This window comes from Onychostruthus taczanowskii, unplaced genomic scaffold, assembly GCF_017590055.1.
Source record: "Onychostruthus taczanowskii isolate IOZ18803 unplaced genomic scaffold, ASM1759005v1 scaffold1, whole genome shotgun sequence".
Taxonomy (NCBI): Eukaryota; Metazoa; Chordata; class Aves; order Passeriformes; family Passeridae; genus Onychostruthus; species Onychostruthus taczanowskii.
This window is the reverse complement of record NW_024496525.1, coordinates 25996097-26014472: the sequence shown is the minus strand read 5'-3', so window position 1 is coordinate 26014472 and position 18376 is coordinate 25996097. Positions and strand designations below refer to the sequence as shown.

Here is an 18376-nt window from a genome sequence, read left to right as displayed (position 1 = left end):
GAGCGGCCGCAGCCCGGATCCCAACCGGGATTCCCGCGGCCTCTCCCGCCTTCCCTCAGGATCGGCCCCGGCGGGCGCCGCGCAGTGACGCCCCGCGCCGGGTGACGTCACGCGGCAATGGCGGCGCCCAGGAGCGCACGCGGGGGCCAGCGGCGCTAGCGGAAGGCCGGGCCCGGGCGGTCCCGCTCTGTGCCCCTCTGTGCCCCTTCGTCCCTCTCCGTCCCGGGGCTCCTGAGCGCGGTAAGCTCTGGGCGGGGCGGGGGGAGCAAGTGCCCGGAGCTCCCGCGTGTGGCGGCGGAGGCCGTGCTGGGCCCCGCCGCGGCTCCGGTGGTTCCCGGGGCGGGCAGGGGTGGGAGCGCTGCGCGGCCTGCTCAGGGAATTTATCCAACGGTTCTGTTTTATCTCCGGAGGTGTTCCAGGAGGGACGCAGTAGGCCTGGCCTGCCTGTTGTACTTAGTTATATTATAGTTTAAGTTATATTTTAGCAACATGTATATTAGTTTGAAGTTATATTTAAATTGTGTAATTGATATATTTAAAAAAGTAGCATAATTATTTCGTGGATACCCGTTTACTTGAATACCAAGGTAGTCTCCATTCCTTGGATTTTAAGGCCTTTTTTTTTTCTCCCTCAATTTCTTTTTTAGGTAAAAAATGAAGGCCAGAAAAGGAGGGAGATTTAGATCTTCCTTTAAATTGAAGCGAAAAGGCATTGAAGTAGTAGGAAAATGGAAAACCGTGCCGATTGACCCCAATCTGTTTGCTGAGGAGGAGTTTCGAGACATAGTGTGCTTGGAGGAGCTCACAGAGTACAAGCTAGTAAGTTCTTCCAAAGTGGGGAAAGTAAAAGAGAAGAAGAGAAAGGCTGAGAGTGCTTCTGAAAAAGGCGATGAGGAGGTGGAAGAGCCTGTTGTTCCTCCAAAAAAGAAAAAGAAAAACAAAGATTTGAGAAGCCAGACAGATAAAGGTAATATTCCTAATGCAGCAGAAGTTGATGTGCTAGTCGATAAAGAGGCAAAGTGTAATGAAATAATCGAAGAAGAAGCTAATTGTGAAGACCATGGACATGTGACTGAGAGCACATCAAGCAGAAGAGACACTCCAAAGAAGAAGAAAAAGAAGGTGCCTAAAAACAAGGCTTCTCAAGCACAGGAAGCCCTTCCATCAGTAGCTACTTCTAAAAAAGTCAAAAACTGGACAACAGAAGTTTTATCTGCCTCAGCTGATCAAAAAGCTGATGTGTCTGCATGGAAAGATCTGTTTGTACCTGAGCCAGTGCTGCAAGCCTTGAGCTACCTGGGGTTCAGTGCTCCAACTCCTATTCAAGCCTTAGCCTTGCCTTCTGCCATTCGGGATAATATGGACGTTCTTGGTGCTGCAGAAACAGGTACAAGTCTGTTCAACTGATCCTGGATGCTGGGAGCATCCGTTTTTCTCCTTAAAATGTAGCCCATGGTTGCAAGTTTTTACATGCAGAAGAAGCAGCTTTTATGTTTTATAAGAGAAGAGCTTTTGTCTTTTGCATATCCAGCGTATTAGTAGAGTTTTAAAACTTTGAAACTTACATGTTTGTAAGCATGGAAACTTACATGTTTACAAACTTACATGTTGAAACTTACATGTTTACAACCATGGGAACTCCCATCTTTAAAAAGCATGCAAAGCTTTGGAGTCTCAATGAGTTTCTTTTGGCAGAAGTCTGTTTTCCTGTTTGTCAAACTGCTTCCTGTTTTGGGAATGGTAAGGTGATATTCTGCAAAAAGGCAGGATTGGTGAAGCAAACAGGGCCATTTCTGCAGCAGCCAAACACAATCTGTGGAGATATCTGTGGAGGTAATTCATGCTAGTGTGGAGCAGTGAATAAACACTGGGCACAGAGTTAAATGTGAATATGACCCAGGCCCTGCTCAGAGCTAAAGGGGCCCACCCTGTGCTGTGTCCCCTGGCTTTGCCTGTATGTTGTCACCAGCCCTTCTCCCTGCTTAAAGTGCATGAAGTAAGTTATTACATTAATGATTTGAGAGGTAGATTCACATCCATCTTGTGCTCAGCTCATGCTTTCAACATTGCTAGCGTTCATGAAATATGTTATAGCTTCTTGTTTACTTAATGCTGTGAAGTCTCAGAACATTATGTTCCCTCAAACTTTGTTTGCAGTTCATACCTTTGAAGTTTTGTCTTTAGCAACATTTTTTCCCCTAACACACCTAGAGATAGGAAGCATAATTGAAAGCTGCCTTGGTTTAAAAGCTTCCTTTAGACTGTCTTCATTTGTTCCAGTTGCTTTATCTCACTGCTTCTCTGTAAAGTCATTTACTGTTCTCCAGCAAGGCGGTATAGTAACTAATAAGATATGCAGTCATTTGCATTTTTATTTTAATTAGAAGCTGCATTGATGCTGTTAGCTTTAGTAAGATTAGAAAGCCCCACAGGGAGTGTTTTTAAAAATGGAACTGAAAATTTGAATGGTGTTTTTGTATTGCAAAAAAGTGCCATTTTGGCAGCGCTGGTAAGCAAATTCCTCTCTAGCTGCAGGATGGAAAGCATGGCTGTTGGCAGGCTGTGTTGTTGCTTTATAACTTTGTATAACCCTGAGGCAGTAGGAATGTGTTTTGCTCATTTATTCTTTCATAAGTGAAATCCATATTCTCTCTAGAGAGTCTGCTGGATCATCATGTTCTTGTAGAAACTTGGGAGATGTGGACAACTGCTTGTCAGGAGGTGCTGCAGTTGAGACAAGCTGAAACTCTCTAGTTCTTTTTTCTACATTCTGCAGCCCCTCTTAGCACTGGGCTTGAGGGAGGAATACGCAAAGTTAAAGAACTAATAATCTTTTCTAGTAGCAACATTGGGAAGACTGGGAAGATTTTGATATGGCAGTAGATCCATGTGCAGATCAGACAAAGGGAATGTCAAGACTTGTTTTTGCAGTGGGTCTAACCCTTGCTGTTCATTACTATGTGGAACTGCTGAGGTTCCTGGTTAAGGAGCCAAATCTACATGAAATTATACAATATGAAACTGTTTAAAAGAGCACGAGTTGGCTTGAACTGTAGTACCAGTATATTCCTTCTTCCTGGTTTTGCACACCTGTCTGTGGTATGTAGTTTGTGTGCTATAACGATAACATGTCCAGTGAGGTGATAATTTGTTTAATTTGTGGGTGAATCTAGTGTCTGTAGAATAGTCCTGATTGTCACAGCCATAATCTGTCTGGTCTGACATTTGCACCAGCAAACTGCATTATGTTTAATTCAAAATCAGCAGTGCTCTTCACCTTCAAGACATATGTTCTGTATTACCACAACCTTATTGTATAAGTGCTCTAAATACAGGTTATAAATATTTTCTGCTTCAAGTGCAGGCAGAAGTCGTAAAATACCTCCCAGCCGTGCTGAAAGGTGGGTAAGTGGATACAAGACTTTGCAGCAGCCCTGGTCAGGATGATGACACTGAGCTTATCTGTATTAACTCATATTAATACAGTTCTCTCCTTAAACAGGCAAAATTCTGTATTGCTAGGCAAACCTTTACAGCTTTTTGATATGGAAGGAATTGAGAAGAGATTTCCAGAGGACTACTTTCCAGCAGTGGCCTATTACAGGAATGGTGTAATAGTGTCTTGTACTCTGGATGCTGCGTTCATGTTTAGTGAACTGCTACATCTGAAAAGCTTCACTGGGGTGGATGTGCTACCAGGCTTTTGCTAATGTCTTTATTACTGATAGATAGTTCAGAAGGGAATATGTGGCAGGGATGTAACTGGTAGTTAGTACAGTGAACCCTTGCAATTAAACTTGCTTTTGACAAGCCCTATCACTCCAAAGTGGATTCTCTCTTCTAACTTAGATGTATGTGTTCTGATTATAAAAGTATGACCCAGTGCTAGGTTAGGAAATTAGACAGTGGAGTGTTTCAAAATACAGTATCTTAGAAAGTTGTAAATACAGGACTATAAATTGAAGATGGAAGCTAATCCTTCAAGTGCATTCCAGTTTGTCCTTGGCCTCGTTTGCTATTCCTTTATTTGGAGAATGTTGATTAGAACTTTCAATTAGGGCATGGTATTCTCCTTATGGGCTTACAGTTCTTTAAAAATATCTTGACTGCTACTACAGCTTTTTAAAAACACTTCTAGAATAAATAAATATGCCTGACCTGCTAGAGATTGGAAAAATACCTGTTCCCCAGGAACAGGGGAATGGAGATGTATAAAGGGAACAGGAGAAAAGATGCTACTGCTGCAAGTTTCTGGTATTCTAAAGATCATGAGTTTGCATCTGTTACAATGGTGTGTTTTAAGAACAGTGTGTGATTGGCTGTTGCTTTTCTCATCTTTTCAAATAAATGACTTGTCAGTCTGTGTTATTATTCTTGTTTGTTTTTTTTTTTTAGGAAGCGGCAAAACACTTGCATTTGCAATTCCAATGATTCACTCTGTGCTGCAGTGGCAAAAATCAAATAACTCAACAACCAGAAATGACAGTGTTTCTAAAGAGTCCCATCAGCATCATGATGAACCAAGATGGAAAAATGAGGATGAAGCAGAAAAACTAACCCATCAGCAGGCTGAAGATAGTGGAGATGAAGGTGATGCATCTTTCACTACAGGCTGTGTGAAGGTGCTGGAAAACATTGAATTTGATTCTGATGACGAGACACACACTGTTGACTCTGATAAAAACAGACCTCTTTTAGGACTGGTCCTTACTCCTACAAGAGAATTAGCTGTACAAGTAAAGCACCACATTGATGCAGTTGCAAAGTTTACAGGTATGTAAATCCCAGAGGCCATGTTCCACAGCCAGATTAGACTGTGTTTGGATCTTGGCATTGGTGTTGAGCCAGAATGTGTGCTACACTTCCTTCCATAAAATCATAAAATTATTATAGCTTTTGAGGGGGTTAGAGTTTTTAGCCACTGATGTGTCAGAAATGCGTGGAGATTCTTCAGTGACATGCATGTGGAAGTAAGCAGTTAATGTGAGCTGTTTATTTTAAAATGTGTCTTCCATCAAATAGGTATTGATTCCTACTCTCACAACACAGAATCAGTACTAGATACCTGGTGACAGCTAACCTTGTTCTAGTTTTGGGTAATGTAGGCTATATATAATTAATAATTTCATTATCTGTAAGTTTTTTATTTTATATATCTATATGTATATATAATTTCATTTTTAACAAGCATATCAATCTTTGTATATACTGTATATGTATAACTTTGTTCTGCCTAATTTAAAAAAAAATGTTATGGCCATAAGTATTTAGGGTGGATGGCATTGCTGGATTGCCTGACTTACCTCCTGCAGCAGTCAAGCTACAGAAGTGTTACTGAGTAACATGCCTGACAAAAGCAATTCCCCCCTCTTCTTTTCCTTTCCAAACCAGAAATCAGTACATCTATTAAGTGAATGAGTGAGGCCATGAAACTTGAAGACAGCGAGTTTTTCCCAATTCTCTACACCTCTCCAGTACCAGTAATTGTTTATTTATTAAAGGGGATATGTAGTGCAACACACTACTTTTAAGTCCACCTTCCTTTGGTGTCTGTATGTCCTGCTGTGCTCATCAGTCTGCATCTGATTAGAAGGCTTATTTTAACTGCCAGGCTGAAGTAAACAATTTATGTCGTACAGTTCTGATAGGAGCAGTGCTATTTATGTATAAAAATCTGCTGCCCAAGTGATAATACAGTTGGTGCAGCAGGAGAGGCAGTATTTTGATGTGGACTTATTTTTGCCTCAAACTCACTTTGGGAAAAATAAACTGCTGTAGTGTTTCACAAGTAGTCCAGAAGAGAGATCTGGAAGCTTGTATATTGGAAGGGTCTTGCAAAGTAGCATTGAGTTTATCATGGGCCAGTGTACTCTTTGAAGAAGTAGGGTGAAATAAGCCATGTGTGGAGTCTGCTTCCAAAGATAAACTCTTTTTAGTACCTCTGCAAACTACTTAAAGCTAAGGAGGCCTGTGCTACTGTGCAAGAATCAGTAATCGGATGGGAGCATGCTTGGTAGGATTATTCCATAGCAAATAAGCAGCTATTTAGCAAGACAAGCATTTCTCAGTCTTATTCTTGAAAGGATCTTCTGGTTATTCTTAACAGGAATATGTTTGTTCATGCAAATGTAATAGAGAAAACACGAGACTCAGAAATTTGTATAAATAAAACTAACAGCTATGGATGTGATTCTTCATGCTGTTGAAAGACTGGTGCACTAATTCTTGGCATCTAACTATAATGAGGATTCTTCTGTAAAATTGAGTGCATTTCTATAAGCTCAGTGTTACATAAAACCCCTGAAGTTTCCTGGGCAAAATGCTTGTTGAAAGTTGCAAGGTAGACTGTTTATAGCACTTCATGAAGCAGATTTATATAAAAACATTCACTGGTAAATTAGTGAAATAAAATCTGTTATTTATATGTTCTAGGCATTAAGACTGCAATCCTAGTAGGAGGCATGGCTGCACAGAAGCAAGAACGTGTGCTGAATCGAAAGCCAGAAATCGTAATTGCAACCCCAGGCCGTCTGTGGGAGTTAATTAAAGAGAGACACCCACATCTTTCAAATCTTCGTCAGCTCAGGTAAAGGTGCCTTTTCAGATGACTGCTGGATACTGAACTGGGCAGCCCTGCATACTGGTTAGGTTTACTAACAGATTAAATAATTTAGACTACACAAGATCACCTATTTCTGTGTGAGTTTTTTATTGAAATGCACATTGGTTATTTTGATGGAGGGAAATGTCAGTTAAAGACAGTAGTAAAAACCTGATTTTTCAAAAAGAAATGCAGAAGGCTACTGTAGCTGCCCCAGCATACCTGGTGTTCCTTTTGGTTTTATATGCATAATATCCTTTATGTGTTTAGCAGGAAAAGTTGTTCTTAAATGTATCAGGTTTGTATTTAGCTGCACAAGGGTATTTTTACTGTGTGTTTTCTACTTGACAGGTGCCTTGTGATTGATGAAGCAGACCGAATGGTTGAGAAAGGTCACTTCTTAGAGCTGTCTCAGTTGCTGGAAATCTTAAATGATTCACAGTATAACCCTCGACGACAGACTTTTGTTTTTTCTGCCACTTTGACTTTAGTCCATCAGACTCCCATAAGAGTTTTACAAAAAAAGAATGCTAAAAAGATGGACAAGAAGACCAAACTAGAATTGTTAATGGAAAAAGTAGGAATAAAGGGCAAACCCAAAGTAATAGACTTAACAAGGAAAGAGGCTACTGTTGAGACACTGACAGAAACCAGAATCCACTGTAACACAAATGAGAAGGACTATTATCTCTATTACTTTCTTCTCCAGTATCCAGGAAGAACCATGGTCTTTGCAAACAGCATAGACTGTGTAAAACGCCTCAGTTCTCTCCTCACAATCTTAAATTGTGATCCTCTTCCTTTGCACGCCAACATGCACCAAAAGCAAAGGCTGAAAAACCTGGAAAGATTTGCTGAGCGAGAGAGGTGAGTTGATTTTCTACTTCTTAGTTCCAAAAAGAACTTCCTTCTTTTTTTTCCTAGTAGAGAAAAAATGAAATTGCATGAAGGGTGGTGGTGAGGGGAAGCAACTCTGTTAGAGTAGGAGTAGGTTGGGGAAGTTCGCTGAGGATGTGAATCCCCTGTTCATGAGCCCAAGATATTAACTTGGGATGTGAATTAACTTGAGGATGTGAATCCCCTGCTCATGAGCTCAAGATATTAACGACTGAGGATGAGGTTTCACAGTTAAGGTGATGAACTGGAGCAAGTTCAGTGGAAGGCCACCAAGATACTCAAGAAGCACTGGCTCTGCAAGAGAAGAGGCTGAAGAGACTGGGTGTTTCTATTACCGAGGAAAAGTATTTTGTGGGGAGCTAGTGGTTACCCTCTGACACCATAAAAAAGGTTATCCAGAAGATGGAGCCAGGCTTTTCAGAGTGGTGCTTGATGGGAGGATGAGGGGTAATGAGTGCAAGTTGAAATAAGTGATTCAGGCTGGATATGAGAAAAAGCTTTTTCTCTGTGAGGACAGCTGAGCATGGGAACAGGCTGCTTGTCTTGGAGTTTTTTGAGGCTCAGTTGGATAAAAACCTTGAGCAACCTGGTCCAGTCTTGCAGCTCATCCTGCTTTGAAGAGGAGGTTTTACTAGAGACCTCCTGAGGCCCATGAGAGCCTGAAATAGTCTGTGGTCCAGGAGCTTGTTGCTGATGAAGGAGCTGTCACTTGCCTTATTTTCAGACATTATTTTAGGACTGTCCTGCACAGCTCTGCCTGGATCTTGACTCAGGTCATTTGATCCTCTGTAAGTTATTGAATCTCCCTAAACCATCAGAAAATTAACACTTATTACTCATTTGCAGGTTTAATTATATAAATTAGTATCCCAAGGGTCAAAGTATCTTTGAGCAGTGCAGAAGAAAGGGCAGTTGTGCCTTTCAGCAGTAGTGGGCAGCCAGGGCTTACCCAAGCAGACCTGTCCTGCCATTTTATGAAACAATGTTTTGGGGTCTCTTTGGCATGGCCTTTGGGAGGAGATTTTTCATGTCATTACTTCCATAGTCCAGAAGCCTCACAGTTTAGTCCTGCTGTGAACTGCTGCATGCTGTCTAGGAGTTTGTACCTTGTTAATAGATCCAGGCATGGAGAACAAAGGTTGAATTGCTGTCATGGAGCTGCAGCATCCCTTGGCAAATGTATTGATAGCATTTGCATTGGTCAGGTGAAGTGTTTTCAGAGCCTGCAGTGTTTTCAAGGCAGGCAAGAAGTCTGAGACCATCTGTCATGGCCTTCTGCAGATTGCTAGCTGTAGAATTTTTCTCTTGTTATATCTGCTTTGAACCTTGTAGCAATAGAGTATGCAGTCAGATGCCATAAAATCTTAACAAATTTCCATCACCTGAAAGTTACTCATTTCACTTGCTGGGAGATGTTTTTAAAACAAACTGTTCCATATCCTGGGGAGACTTTTGTCTCTGTCGAGACTGCTTATATAAAAGAACAACATTTTTGTTCATCTTCTCTAGGGATAAGGAGAAATAGTAATTGTTAGAACAGAACTTCCCCCCTTTTTTCTAGGTTTTAATTTACTGAGAGTGTATTTGAGTGCAAGTTGGTAAAAGATACTTCACCCCCAAAAACTGTTGTTTAAATAGATAATGTTAATAATGTTATTTTTCTCAACTGGTGAAACTCTTAATAACATGTCTGTACTGCCAGCGGATCAACTGTGTTGTTAATGGTGGGGTCAAGGCAAGCTAAAGAAATTCTTTAGAATCTGGACAGTGCACTGAAAAGTGTAATGCAGGGGCATATGCACCCCCTTCCTCATTGAATAGCAATTTTTTCTAGCATTCTTGTGAACTGAGAGAGAAGAAGAACATAGGAAAACAGGATCCAGCAAGGTAGTGCATTTATTTATTGAAAACAGAGTAGACATGCTGAAGGCAACACTTGCATTTTAAATTTTACTCTTAAGAATTACTGTTTCAAGACTGCCCTTGAGGTAAATTGGGTATTGTTTCTGTAAGGGCAAACAGAATGCATATGTCCTACAGATAATACAGTATAAACCTGTTTCTTAAACTGATCTGGTAGAATTCTAAGTTGTTGTATTTTATGTTCCTTGGCAAATTATTTACTCTTCAATTTTATGTTCATTACATTTTGTCACTTCTCAGCTGTGTCCTCCTGACAACAGATGTTGCAGCTCGTGGTCTTGATATTCCTAATGTCCAGCATGTCATCCACTACCAGGTTAAGCATTTTTAGTGTTTTTCCTTTTACTGTTTTGGTTTGATATGAGTTTTTGCTGATCCAAATCTTGAACACTGTAAAGCTGTAATTCTTGGTCCCATGTATAGTATAGTCCCAAGTATAGAGATTAAATCATTTAACTGTCCTCAGTGCTTTGTACTTAAAGACCTCGTTTCTGCAGTGACTGACTGCAATAGGTAGCACTTTATGAATGTGTGATTATGTATAAGAAATGACATAATAGATATGATCCTCCTTGCTTTTTGCTTACCTTTTATATACAAAGGTGTCAAATTACTCAGCCTTATAACTATTCTCTGAGGACACACAAAATATTTTCCTGCTTTGCAAGTGAAATGACAGAGGGTCAGAAGTTAGGAGAGACTCACAAAAGGTTACACAAGGAAAAGTTCTGGATCAGAGAACACAGTGTGTCCTGACATCATCTTTTACATTATTTTCATCTGTGTTACGTGCAATGTACTGTGTGTGTAAAAGCCAAGATTCTTTGGCAGCCTCTTGTCCAAGGCATGCCAGGCTGCTGGCAGCTGTGCTGGCCCGCTCATGGCTTCTCCGGCTTCCTGCAGGTCCCCCGCACCTCGGAGCTGTACGTGCACAGGAGCGGCCGCACGGCCCGAGCTGCCAACGAAGGCCTCAGCCTGCTGCTGATTGGCCCCGAGGACTTGATCAATTTTCGGAAAATCTATAAAACATTGGAGAAGAGTGAAGAGCTGCCATTTTTCCCAGTTGATGCCAAGTGCATGACTTCTATTAAGGTAAAGTAATAATGGTCTTTTTGCAGCATGATTAGTTGCTTGCTTATTTATATTACTGATATGATTTTGCCTGTTGTGTTCTTTCCAGGTTTCAGATGAAGTTTACTCTTGAGGATCTGGATTAGAAAATTAAGTTCATTACACTTTATATTTTTTTAAGCAATATCTATGATTTCTCGTCAATAACTGGCCCAAGAAAGTTGTTCAAACATAAACATCACTTGCGTTTTTCCAGAAACAGTGTAAGGAAGTGGATATGTTTTGTGGCTGTGGAGCTGGGATGGCACTGCTAAGTACATTTTTTAAAGCCTCTTATGTTAGGAACAGACTAGAGAACACTAGCAGGTTCAGGGATATTCAGTGGTCTTCACCTGCCTCTTCCCATCTGAAGTTGTGAGTTTTATGCATTTCTAAAAGTTTTTGTACTGTGAGGCCACAGCTGCCACTGAACCCTGTCAAACTGTGTGTTTCCCTTTCCTAGGTTATTGCCCATTTTAAAGAGGATTCTTTAAAAGTTAGCTAGTGAGTTAGTCATTCACTAACTCACAAGGCAGACAATGGTTAGAATTTACAAAACAGTGTGTTTAAGAAAGCATCTAGTCACTGCAGATTTTCTACTTCTTGAATTCTATTTCATGTCTCAGCATTCTCTTAGCAGTTTGGATTGTCAGTCATACACAAAAGGGACATATTTAAATACTAGATTTTAAAGGAATCCAGCTGGGGTAGAAGTGTCTGAATATTGTGCAATCATTGAGAACAGGGAAGAGTAAAGACAGTCAGATAATGCAGCAGATATCTTCCTCATGTTATTTTGATTCAAGCTTACCTACTTGTATTGGACTAAGCCCAGGGTCTACCCCAGTGGCAACAGCAGTATCCTCACCTTGGGAATGATGACAGGAATTTTCAAAACCCAGGCTTGCTGCAAATAGGGTATTCCTTTCAGGAAATGCAGCTTTCTGAAATAGGAAAGAAAACCAAATAAATTCTTCCACGGATTCATTTTTTTCTCCTCTTGGTAGTAATGAAGAGAATCTGATTTCCACCCCTGTCTCCCCCATTGTCCCCTTCCACCCACTAAATGTTTCTAGTTACTGAGAGAAATCTGTTATTTTGAAGACTGTTGCTTCAGAGGATCCTTCTGTGTTTCTTGATGAGTAGTTGTTGGCTCTTATAATGCTCTATCAATTGATGGGCAAATAAAAGTCGTTTCTACACTTTCTTTTTCCAGTCGCCATCTCACAATGATCTCTCCTAGCTGCAATAGTGCTCCTCTCCCCAGAAGAGATCTTTGTAATTGTAGTTGCAGGACTCCAGCCTCATAAGCCCTTGCAACAGTCAGGCCTTATTTAGGCTTTCTCCTGGGTTTAATCACAAAGTCATTGTAGTTTGGACTAATAGTGCTGTTGTTTATGTCTGTCCCATTGTCCTTCCCTCCTTTTGCATGCCTTCATTCAAGTTCAGGAAAAGTCTGAAGGGATTTCACTTGAGAGGAATAGAATTGTTGAACCAAGATAGATTTAAAGAGGACTTAAATTTTACAGAGATGGAAAAGCTTACTTTAAATTTCTTGTAATGATCTAACAAGTGACTGACTTAGTAGTCCACTCCAAGTGTTATTTCTTCTCTCTCTCTCTCTCTGTAGTAATTACCCTTGCAGTCCTGGCTGCTGCTGCTACTGTGCAGCACCTGACTATGCAGATTCCTGCATGGTTTTGTTTTATGCAACTTTAGGCACATTCCAAAGAGCAGAACTTGCTTCTAGTGGTTCATAATTACTGTTAGTGCACATTTTCTTTCTGCAGTGAATTAGTTATTTGTTTGGCCCAGCTGGAAACCTGCAGGTCAGGTTAAGTTTGCTGGACATCTTTGTTCCACCTGTGTGCAGCTGGGAAGAAGGACAGGACATTCTGTCCTGTGCCTAAACAAGATCCAGATGCATTCCTGAAAATATCTGTTCCTTTCATATGGCCTGCAGAGTTCACTTTCTTCAGAGTGGAATGAGAGTAGTGCCTGCTCCTTACTGCTGAGACTAATAACTCTGAGATCAAGCTGTACTATATAAATATGTAACTTGGAAATGATTGGTGTCTGAATCAGGGTTTGTTCTTGATGTCTCTCGAATGTTTATAATGATTCATTCACAGAAAGTTAAGATTCAGGTATGTTTAGTAATTGAGATGTTTTAGAAGTCAGATTCTATCATGGATCTAAGGAAGGAGAACACTAGTGAATGATGATGTGTTTATTAGGTGGGATGTGAGTAGGGAACAAAAGTGTCTCTTCACCCCAGTTGCATTGCAGTGCATACTCTCAAACACTTACTCTGCTGAAGTACCCCACGTTTAAACCTGATCATAATGTCTAAATGTACTGTCTAAATGTACTTTCATTGCAGGAACGGATGAATTTGGCAAGGCAGATTGAGAAGGCAGAATTTTTCAACAGTCGGGCAAAGCAACACAACTCCTGGCTCCAGCAAGCTGCAGAGGCTCTTGAGATTGATCTTGATGATGACATGTTGATGGGCAAGTAGAAAATGTTTTTTCATGGATATGCTCAGTAGGGTCGATAGTGCTGGTGTCCAGAAGAAGCCTTACCATGGCAGAGAAGCTTCAAAAGCTGCAGGGCAGGGGCTGGGGGGAAGGAAAGGGGTGTTGGTGCATGGTGTTAGTGGTGTTTTCAGGATGGTTGTGCAGCTGGAGCTGAGGAAGTGAGGTGTGACTGTTCTGGCAAGTTGCAGACAAGTCTACATGTTGAACAGACCAGAACTGTTGAGCTTCTGGCAAACATGTCAGAGTAATCTAAGCAGCCCAGTATGTCCTGATTTGAGTCTTGTCCCCTCTTGTCATAGAAAAAGCTGTTTCCACACTTCTTCTTCTCTCTCCCACTCTCTTGTAGTCAGGCATCAGGACAGGAGCCTGACAGCTCTGTGTGGGAACAACCAGGAAGTGCTAGGGAACACCAAATATTATGTGAGCCTTAAGTAGGTTGAGCTGTGTGGGCTAAATGGCCGATACATATATTGAAGTTGACAAGGTTTTTGGTGGTTTGTTAGGAGTAAATAATTTTTTACATTTTTAAAATTAAATATTTTGCAGGCTGTAGCTGAGAGAATGTGTATAGCTATACAACTGCAAGTAGCTATTAGTTCAATGCCATGAAATTTTGCAAAGCTTAGATGCACTGTAAAATGCCCCATTGTGTGTTCATGTTTTGGGAGCTGAAGGTATGATTTCCTACTAGTTCTTTGAAGGTAGGCTGAATAGGGTTACTGCAGAGGTTACTTCAGATTAGTCTGGCTCTAACCTGTAAGCTGCTAAATATGCCAATGCCTTAATTTTGAAACATGTGTAGAATCATGGCTTTCTTTATTCATGCCTGGACTAGCTGCTTCTCAACCACTTTGCAAGCAAACACTAACCATCTCTGTCTGCATTGTTCAGGAGTGCTTTCAGATAATTAGCACTCTGCTGTCTTGTTTTGACATAATCTGAGTATGCTGTGCTTTAGAATGAGTTTCCAAATAGCACATCCAGTCCAAGTAAGTTGTGACTCTCAAGTGAAACACTTTGTAACTGTCACCCAGAAACCTGCCAGGCTTATGCTTTAAAGTGTACAGTCTCTAATTCTTGTGTAGCTTGTTGGAGACCAGTTAAACTCCCAGTCATTCGTGCCATAAGTGAAGTGCCTCTTACACAGTTACCATAGATTCAGTAATGTGCTTTCAATTTTACCTTACAGCAAGCTTGATTTCATTTTTCTCCTCAGTTCATGCCTTAACTATCATTACTCAGTAGTCAGGATTCTTTTCAATCTCATTATCTTGTGAACTGCCTGGGTGATCTGAAAAAGTCACAGATGACTGGGAGTTGAGTGACCTTGTTAGAGAGAGAAAGCTGGGGTCAGCATCTGCCCTTATCAGGTCTTACAAACACCTGCAATGCAAGTTTTTTTCTTGTTGTAACATTCTGTATCTTTGATTTCTGCCCCAAGGAAGAAAAGCTAGTGAGCAAGAAGAAAGCCAGAAGCAAAAGATGCTGAAGGGGATGAAAAAACAACTGAAACATATGTTGTCCCAGCCACTGTTTAAAGTCCTTATGAAAACCAAGTACCCAACACAGTCTGGAAAACTACTCTTACCTCAGACATCAGAGGGCATTTCAGCTCTAGGTGCCATGTCCAAAAAGCAAGCCAAGAAGAAGAAATCAATAAAATAAAATTAGACAACAGCAAGATCACAGAAGCAAGGACTATCCTCAATCAAGGTTGTCAGTGCTTATGGAGGAGCCCAGCTAGAAGACAGATTGTGTAAGGTTGTTGCCTGTGTATTGGTTGTGCAGGCACAAAACAAAATGCTGATTTAAAAGGCCTAATTAACTTCTGGTTAGTTACTGTTGAATCTTGTCTTGGATCTTGGTTTTTTTATGTTCTTATTTTTTTCATAAATCTCTATATTAATAGAAGTTAATTAGTTTTCACATAGTTCTGATAATTACTCCACTTTGTGAGATGGGTAAGAGTTACTGAGTGGAATTCACTGTGGGCATACTCTAATGGTAAAACTTGATTTGAATTTTAATGTTTTGAAGGACAGGGGAAGGTCAGCTATATACATTGCAAGTACAGTCTGAGTGGTAGTGGGAGGTTTGGCTTTTACTGCCTCCAGCTCAGTGTGAAAGGCAGAAAATACAGATAATGCTGCAAGTAAGTCTACAGTTCTGGTTATGGAAATGTCCAAGTTTTTTTTCTCCTCTGATAATATTTCTCAATTATTTTCTCCACCAGGTTTAATTCTCTTAGTCCTGTGTTAATACATTAAATTAATACAAAAAAAATTGGGGTGGCAATGGACCAGGACTGACCTTGGGAGATGAGTAGATTTCTGAGAAATAAGTGTTGCTACTCAGTGTTTTCTTGATTAATATTTGAAGTTAAGCCTGTATTTGGAAACATGTTAGAACCATGATCTTCACTGTATTAGAAGAGATGATGTTTTGAAATGTCAATTTTGAAGATTGTGCCATGATAATTATGCTTTTAAATAATTTTAACCTGATCTGGGCAAATATTTTTTAAACTGTTTTTAAAAATATGTCAGAAAAATATATTTTAAATTTTTGTTAAATTATATCTGCCATAAACTTCAAAACCTGTCTCTGTTTTCAGTTACGTGAGATTTTTAAATCCTTCATAGCTGATGCTGTTTACACTTAGCAGGCAAGGAGAGAGGGTAAAAGCACCCAAAACATAAGACAGTGGAGTCTGGAATCTGTATTGGCGGGAGGACAGGTAACCTTCACCTGCTGGCTCTGGATGAGGCTTGGTTTCTGTGTCTCAAACAGTGTGGAATGAACCAGTGTCACTGCCATGACAAGAAGCACCAATTTACTCAGCTACCCAGGGAAATTTGTCTATGGAGTTGAGACTTCCTAGATATGTGAGAATAGCAAACTTTATTCTTTCATCTGTGTAAATAATTGAAGCCCTCTGTCTCTGGAGGGCTTTTCTCTTGTTTTCATGCATTACTGAAGAAGAGCTCTGACAGTGTAATCAAAAGCGTACAGAGCTTGTCAATGATGTATGAGACTTTCCTTGCAGTGCACTGTCTCATGCCCTTGGGAGCAGAGGGGAAAGTTTTAGGGAGAAGAGATGGGAAAGTTCTGTTTCCTCTCTCACATGAGGAGATGCATCTTTGGAGTTAATGTGACATCTTAAAAATAAAAACAATTTTATGACAGTTCTTTGTAAGGAAGGCTGAAAAAAGGAACTGAACAAAAGTGAGCATGCCCTCTTTTCTTTCCTGTACCTTTTTAACCAGACTCTTACATTATAAAAAGGAAACTTGTTTTGGTTTTGCATCCTGAAGGGCTTGAAGATCAGGTAAGCCTTTTCTGAATCTTATGATGCATTTCTCTTTCCATTTCATTAACAAAATCAAGTCTGGATCCTGACAACAGAGCTCAGCATCTCCCTGTCTGAATCTGCATGAGTTTTGGCAATTTCTAATTCCGTGAGAACATGAGGAGAACTGAGTTGGGGGACAGTGAGAGTATTGTTATTTCATTTCTATCATTGCTATGAAGTTTTTCAGCTGCTTCTGTTTCCTTGTGTTTAACCCAGCTCTCGTACTCCCAGCCCACTGTCTTGCCAAGTCTATCCAGGATGGAGCATGGCACTTGCTGCTTTCATAGAATCATAAAACCTAATTCCACCATGCCCAATAGGAGAATGCCACATCCACTTGTTTTTTGAACACTCCAGGGGTGCTGACTGCACCACTTCCCTGAAGAGCCTGTTCCAGTGCTTAATGGTTCACGTTTGCTTGTGGGACGTGCTCTGGGGCTGGTTTTCTGTAGCCTCTTATGTGCTCTGCATGAACTCTCAATGCTTAAATCTACTGATGCTGCACCCCCACAGGAAGTAAAGCAGAGCTTGGACCCTAAAAATATCTCAGTGTCTTAAAAAGAACACTTGTCTAGAGCTCTGAAAGCTCTCTTGTGGCTGTCTGTTTTGCCTTGTCATTATCTTATCAGAATACCCTGAGTCTTCTAGCTAGAGGAAAAACCTTATATTTGCTTTAGCTAATTTTAAAAAAATTGTTAAATCTATAACTGAACGATATTACCATTTAGCAGCCCCACTCCTGTGTGAATGAAGTTACTGCAGAAAGAGGACAGTCAAGTGGAATGTTTTCTCTATCTCTGATTTGTATGTGTATGTGTACTGGTGCATATTAGACATGAAGAATTTTACATCAAGTCCATATGGGCAGTGTAATCTTAGTGTTTATCAGATACATAGTAGCAAATGTTTTCTCTAATGCTGTGCTGGCACAGCAGTTATACTAAGGCCTCTAACCAGTAATCTCGTGTTTTGTGGCAGCTTATGTCTGCTGAAATACCCATCATTAAAGGACTTATTAAGTCTATTTAAGCTGTCAAAGCAACTTCCAAGTAGTTTAATAAAAGCATGACTTCAGCAGAGTGGTGGTAGGCTTCAAGCTGATACAGAGCAACCAGTACTACCTAACAGAAAGGTGAAACAATAGCTTCTGAACTTTATTTTCTGAATGCATGGGGTCAGTTGATCTCATCCCTGCCACAGAGTTCCTGCTCTGTCATACTCTATAAAGAAAAGGAAGAGTCCCTGCAGTTTAAGGCATCTGCTGAGGAGATAGTTTGGACAGGATCTCATGTATTAGACAAGAGAGTTTCCTGACATTCCCCATGCCTTTTCTTTCCTCCCTTGTATGTTAATAAAACAGTAAATTAGCAGAGCAGAAGCTGGAGTGGTGCCTTGCCATATGCCAGCAGCCCAGGCACAGGGCTGGCCATGTGGCACAGGGGAGGTAATTCACACCTTCCTGAGAGAGGGCCGGGTACCCCACACTTACTGCAATTAGTGTGGATCAGCTCCCTGAGGGGACAGGAGATAGGAAAGGGAGACTTTTTGACAGCCTTACCTCACACAGCCTGACAAAAAGGAAAATGTAGGAAATGCTGTGCTTTCCTGGGTGTTGAAACACACTGCTATGTCCTGTGCTAGCAGGATGTGTTTTTTGGGTGCCTGAGCTATCCCAGACTTTTTGATGAATGGCTTGGTGAAAGAAGGAGCTCAGAAGACATGAAATGAATGACTGATGATATAGCAAGCAACAATCTGTAAATAATACCCAACAGTCATTGCAGAAAAGTAGGATGTTGTCAGTGGTCATAGGTTTGGGAAGTAGAAGGGAGGCACAAGACAGAAGGGCTCTCTTTAGGAAAATCATCCTGGTTCTGTAACCCTCTATAGATTCCCTCTATAGCCCATTCTGACACTCTGGAAGATGTCTGATACTGTTCTGGCCTGTGAGAG

General features: G+C 40.8%; 1 protein-coding gene across 1 annotated transcript; it reads left to right on the top strand.

Annotated features, from left to right (window-relative positions):
* The first annotated feature begins 108 nt into the window (after positions 1 to 108).
* DDX24 (DEAD-box helicase 24) lies at positions 109 to 15626 on the top strand. The gene is made up of 9 exons (XM_041412717.1): positions 109 to 240; positions 648 to 1387; positions 4396 to 4773; positions 6433 to 6586; positions 6953 to 7468; positions 9662 to 9737; positions 10325 to 10513; positions 12915 to 13044; positions 14513 to 15626. Exons 2-9 carry the CDS (start codon positions 655 to 657, stop codon positions 14734 to 14736), a joined length of 2400 nt encoding a protein of 799 aa, XP_041268651.1. The 5' UTR covers positions 109 to 240; positions 648 to 654; the 3' UTR covers positions 14737 to 15626.
* Positions 15627 to 18376: the final 2750 nt, after the last annotated feature.

Coding starts and splice junctions, on each gene's coding strand:
- DDX24 (XM_041412717.1), top strand. CDS start 655: ATGAAGGCCAGAAAAGGAGGGAGATTTAGATCTTCCTTTAAATTGAAG. Junction 6,587..6,952: donor TCAAATCTTCGTCAGCTCAG/GTAAAGGTGCCT, acceptor TCTACTTGACAG/GTGCCTTGTGATTGATGAAG. Junction 10,514..12,914: donor AGTGCATGACTTCTATTAAG/GTAAAGTAATAA, acceptor CTTTCATTGCAG/GAACGGATGAATTTGGCAAG.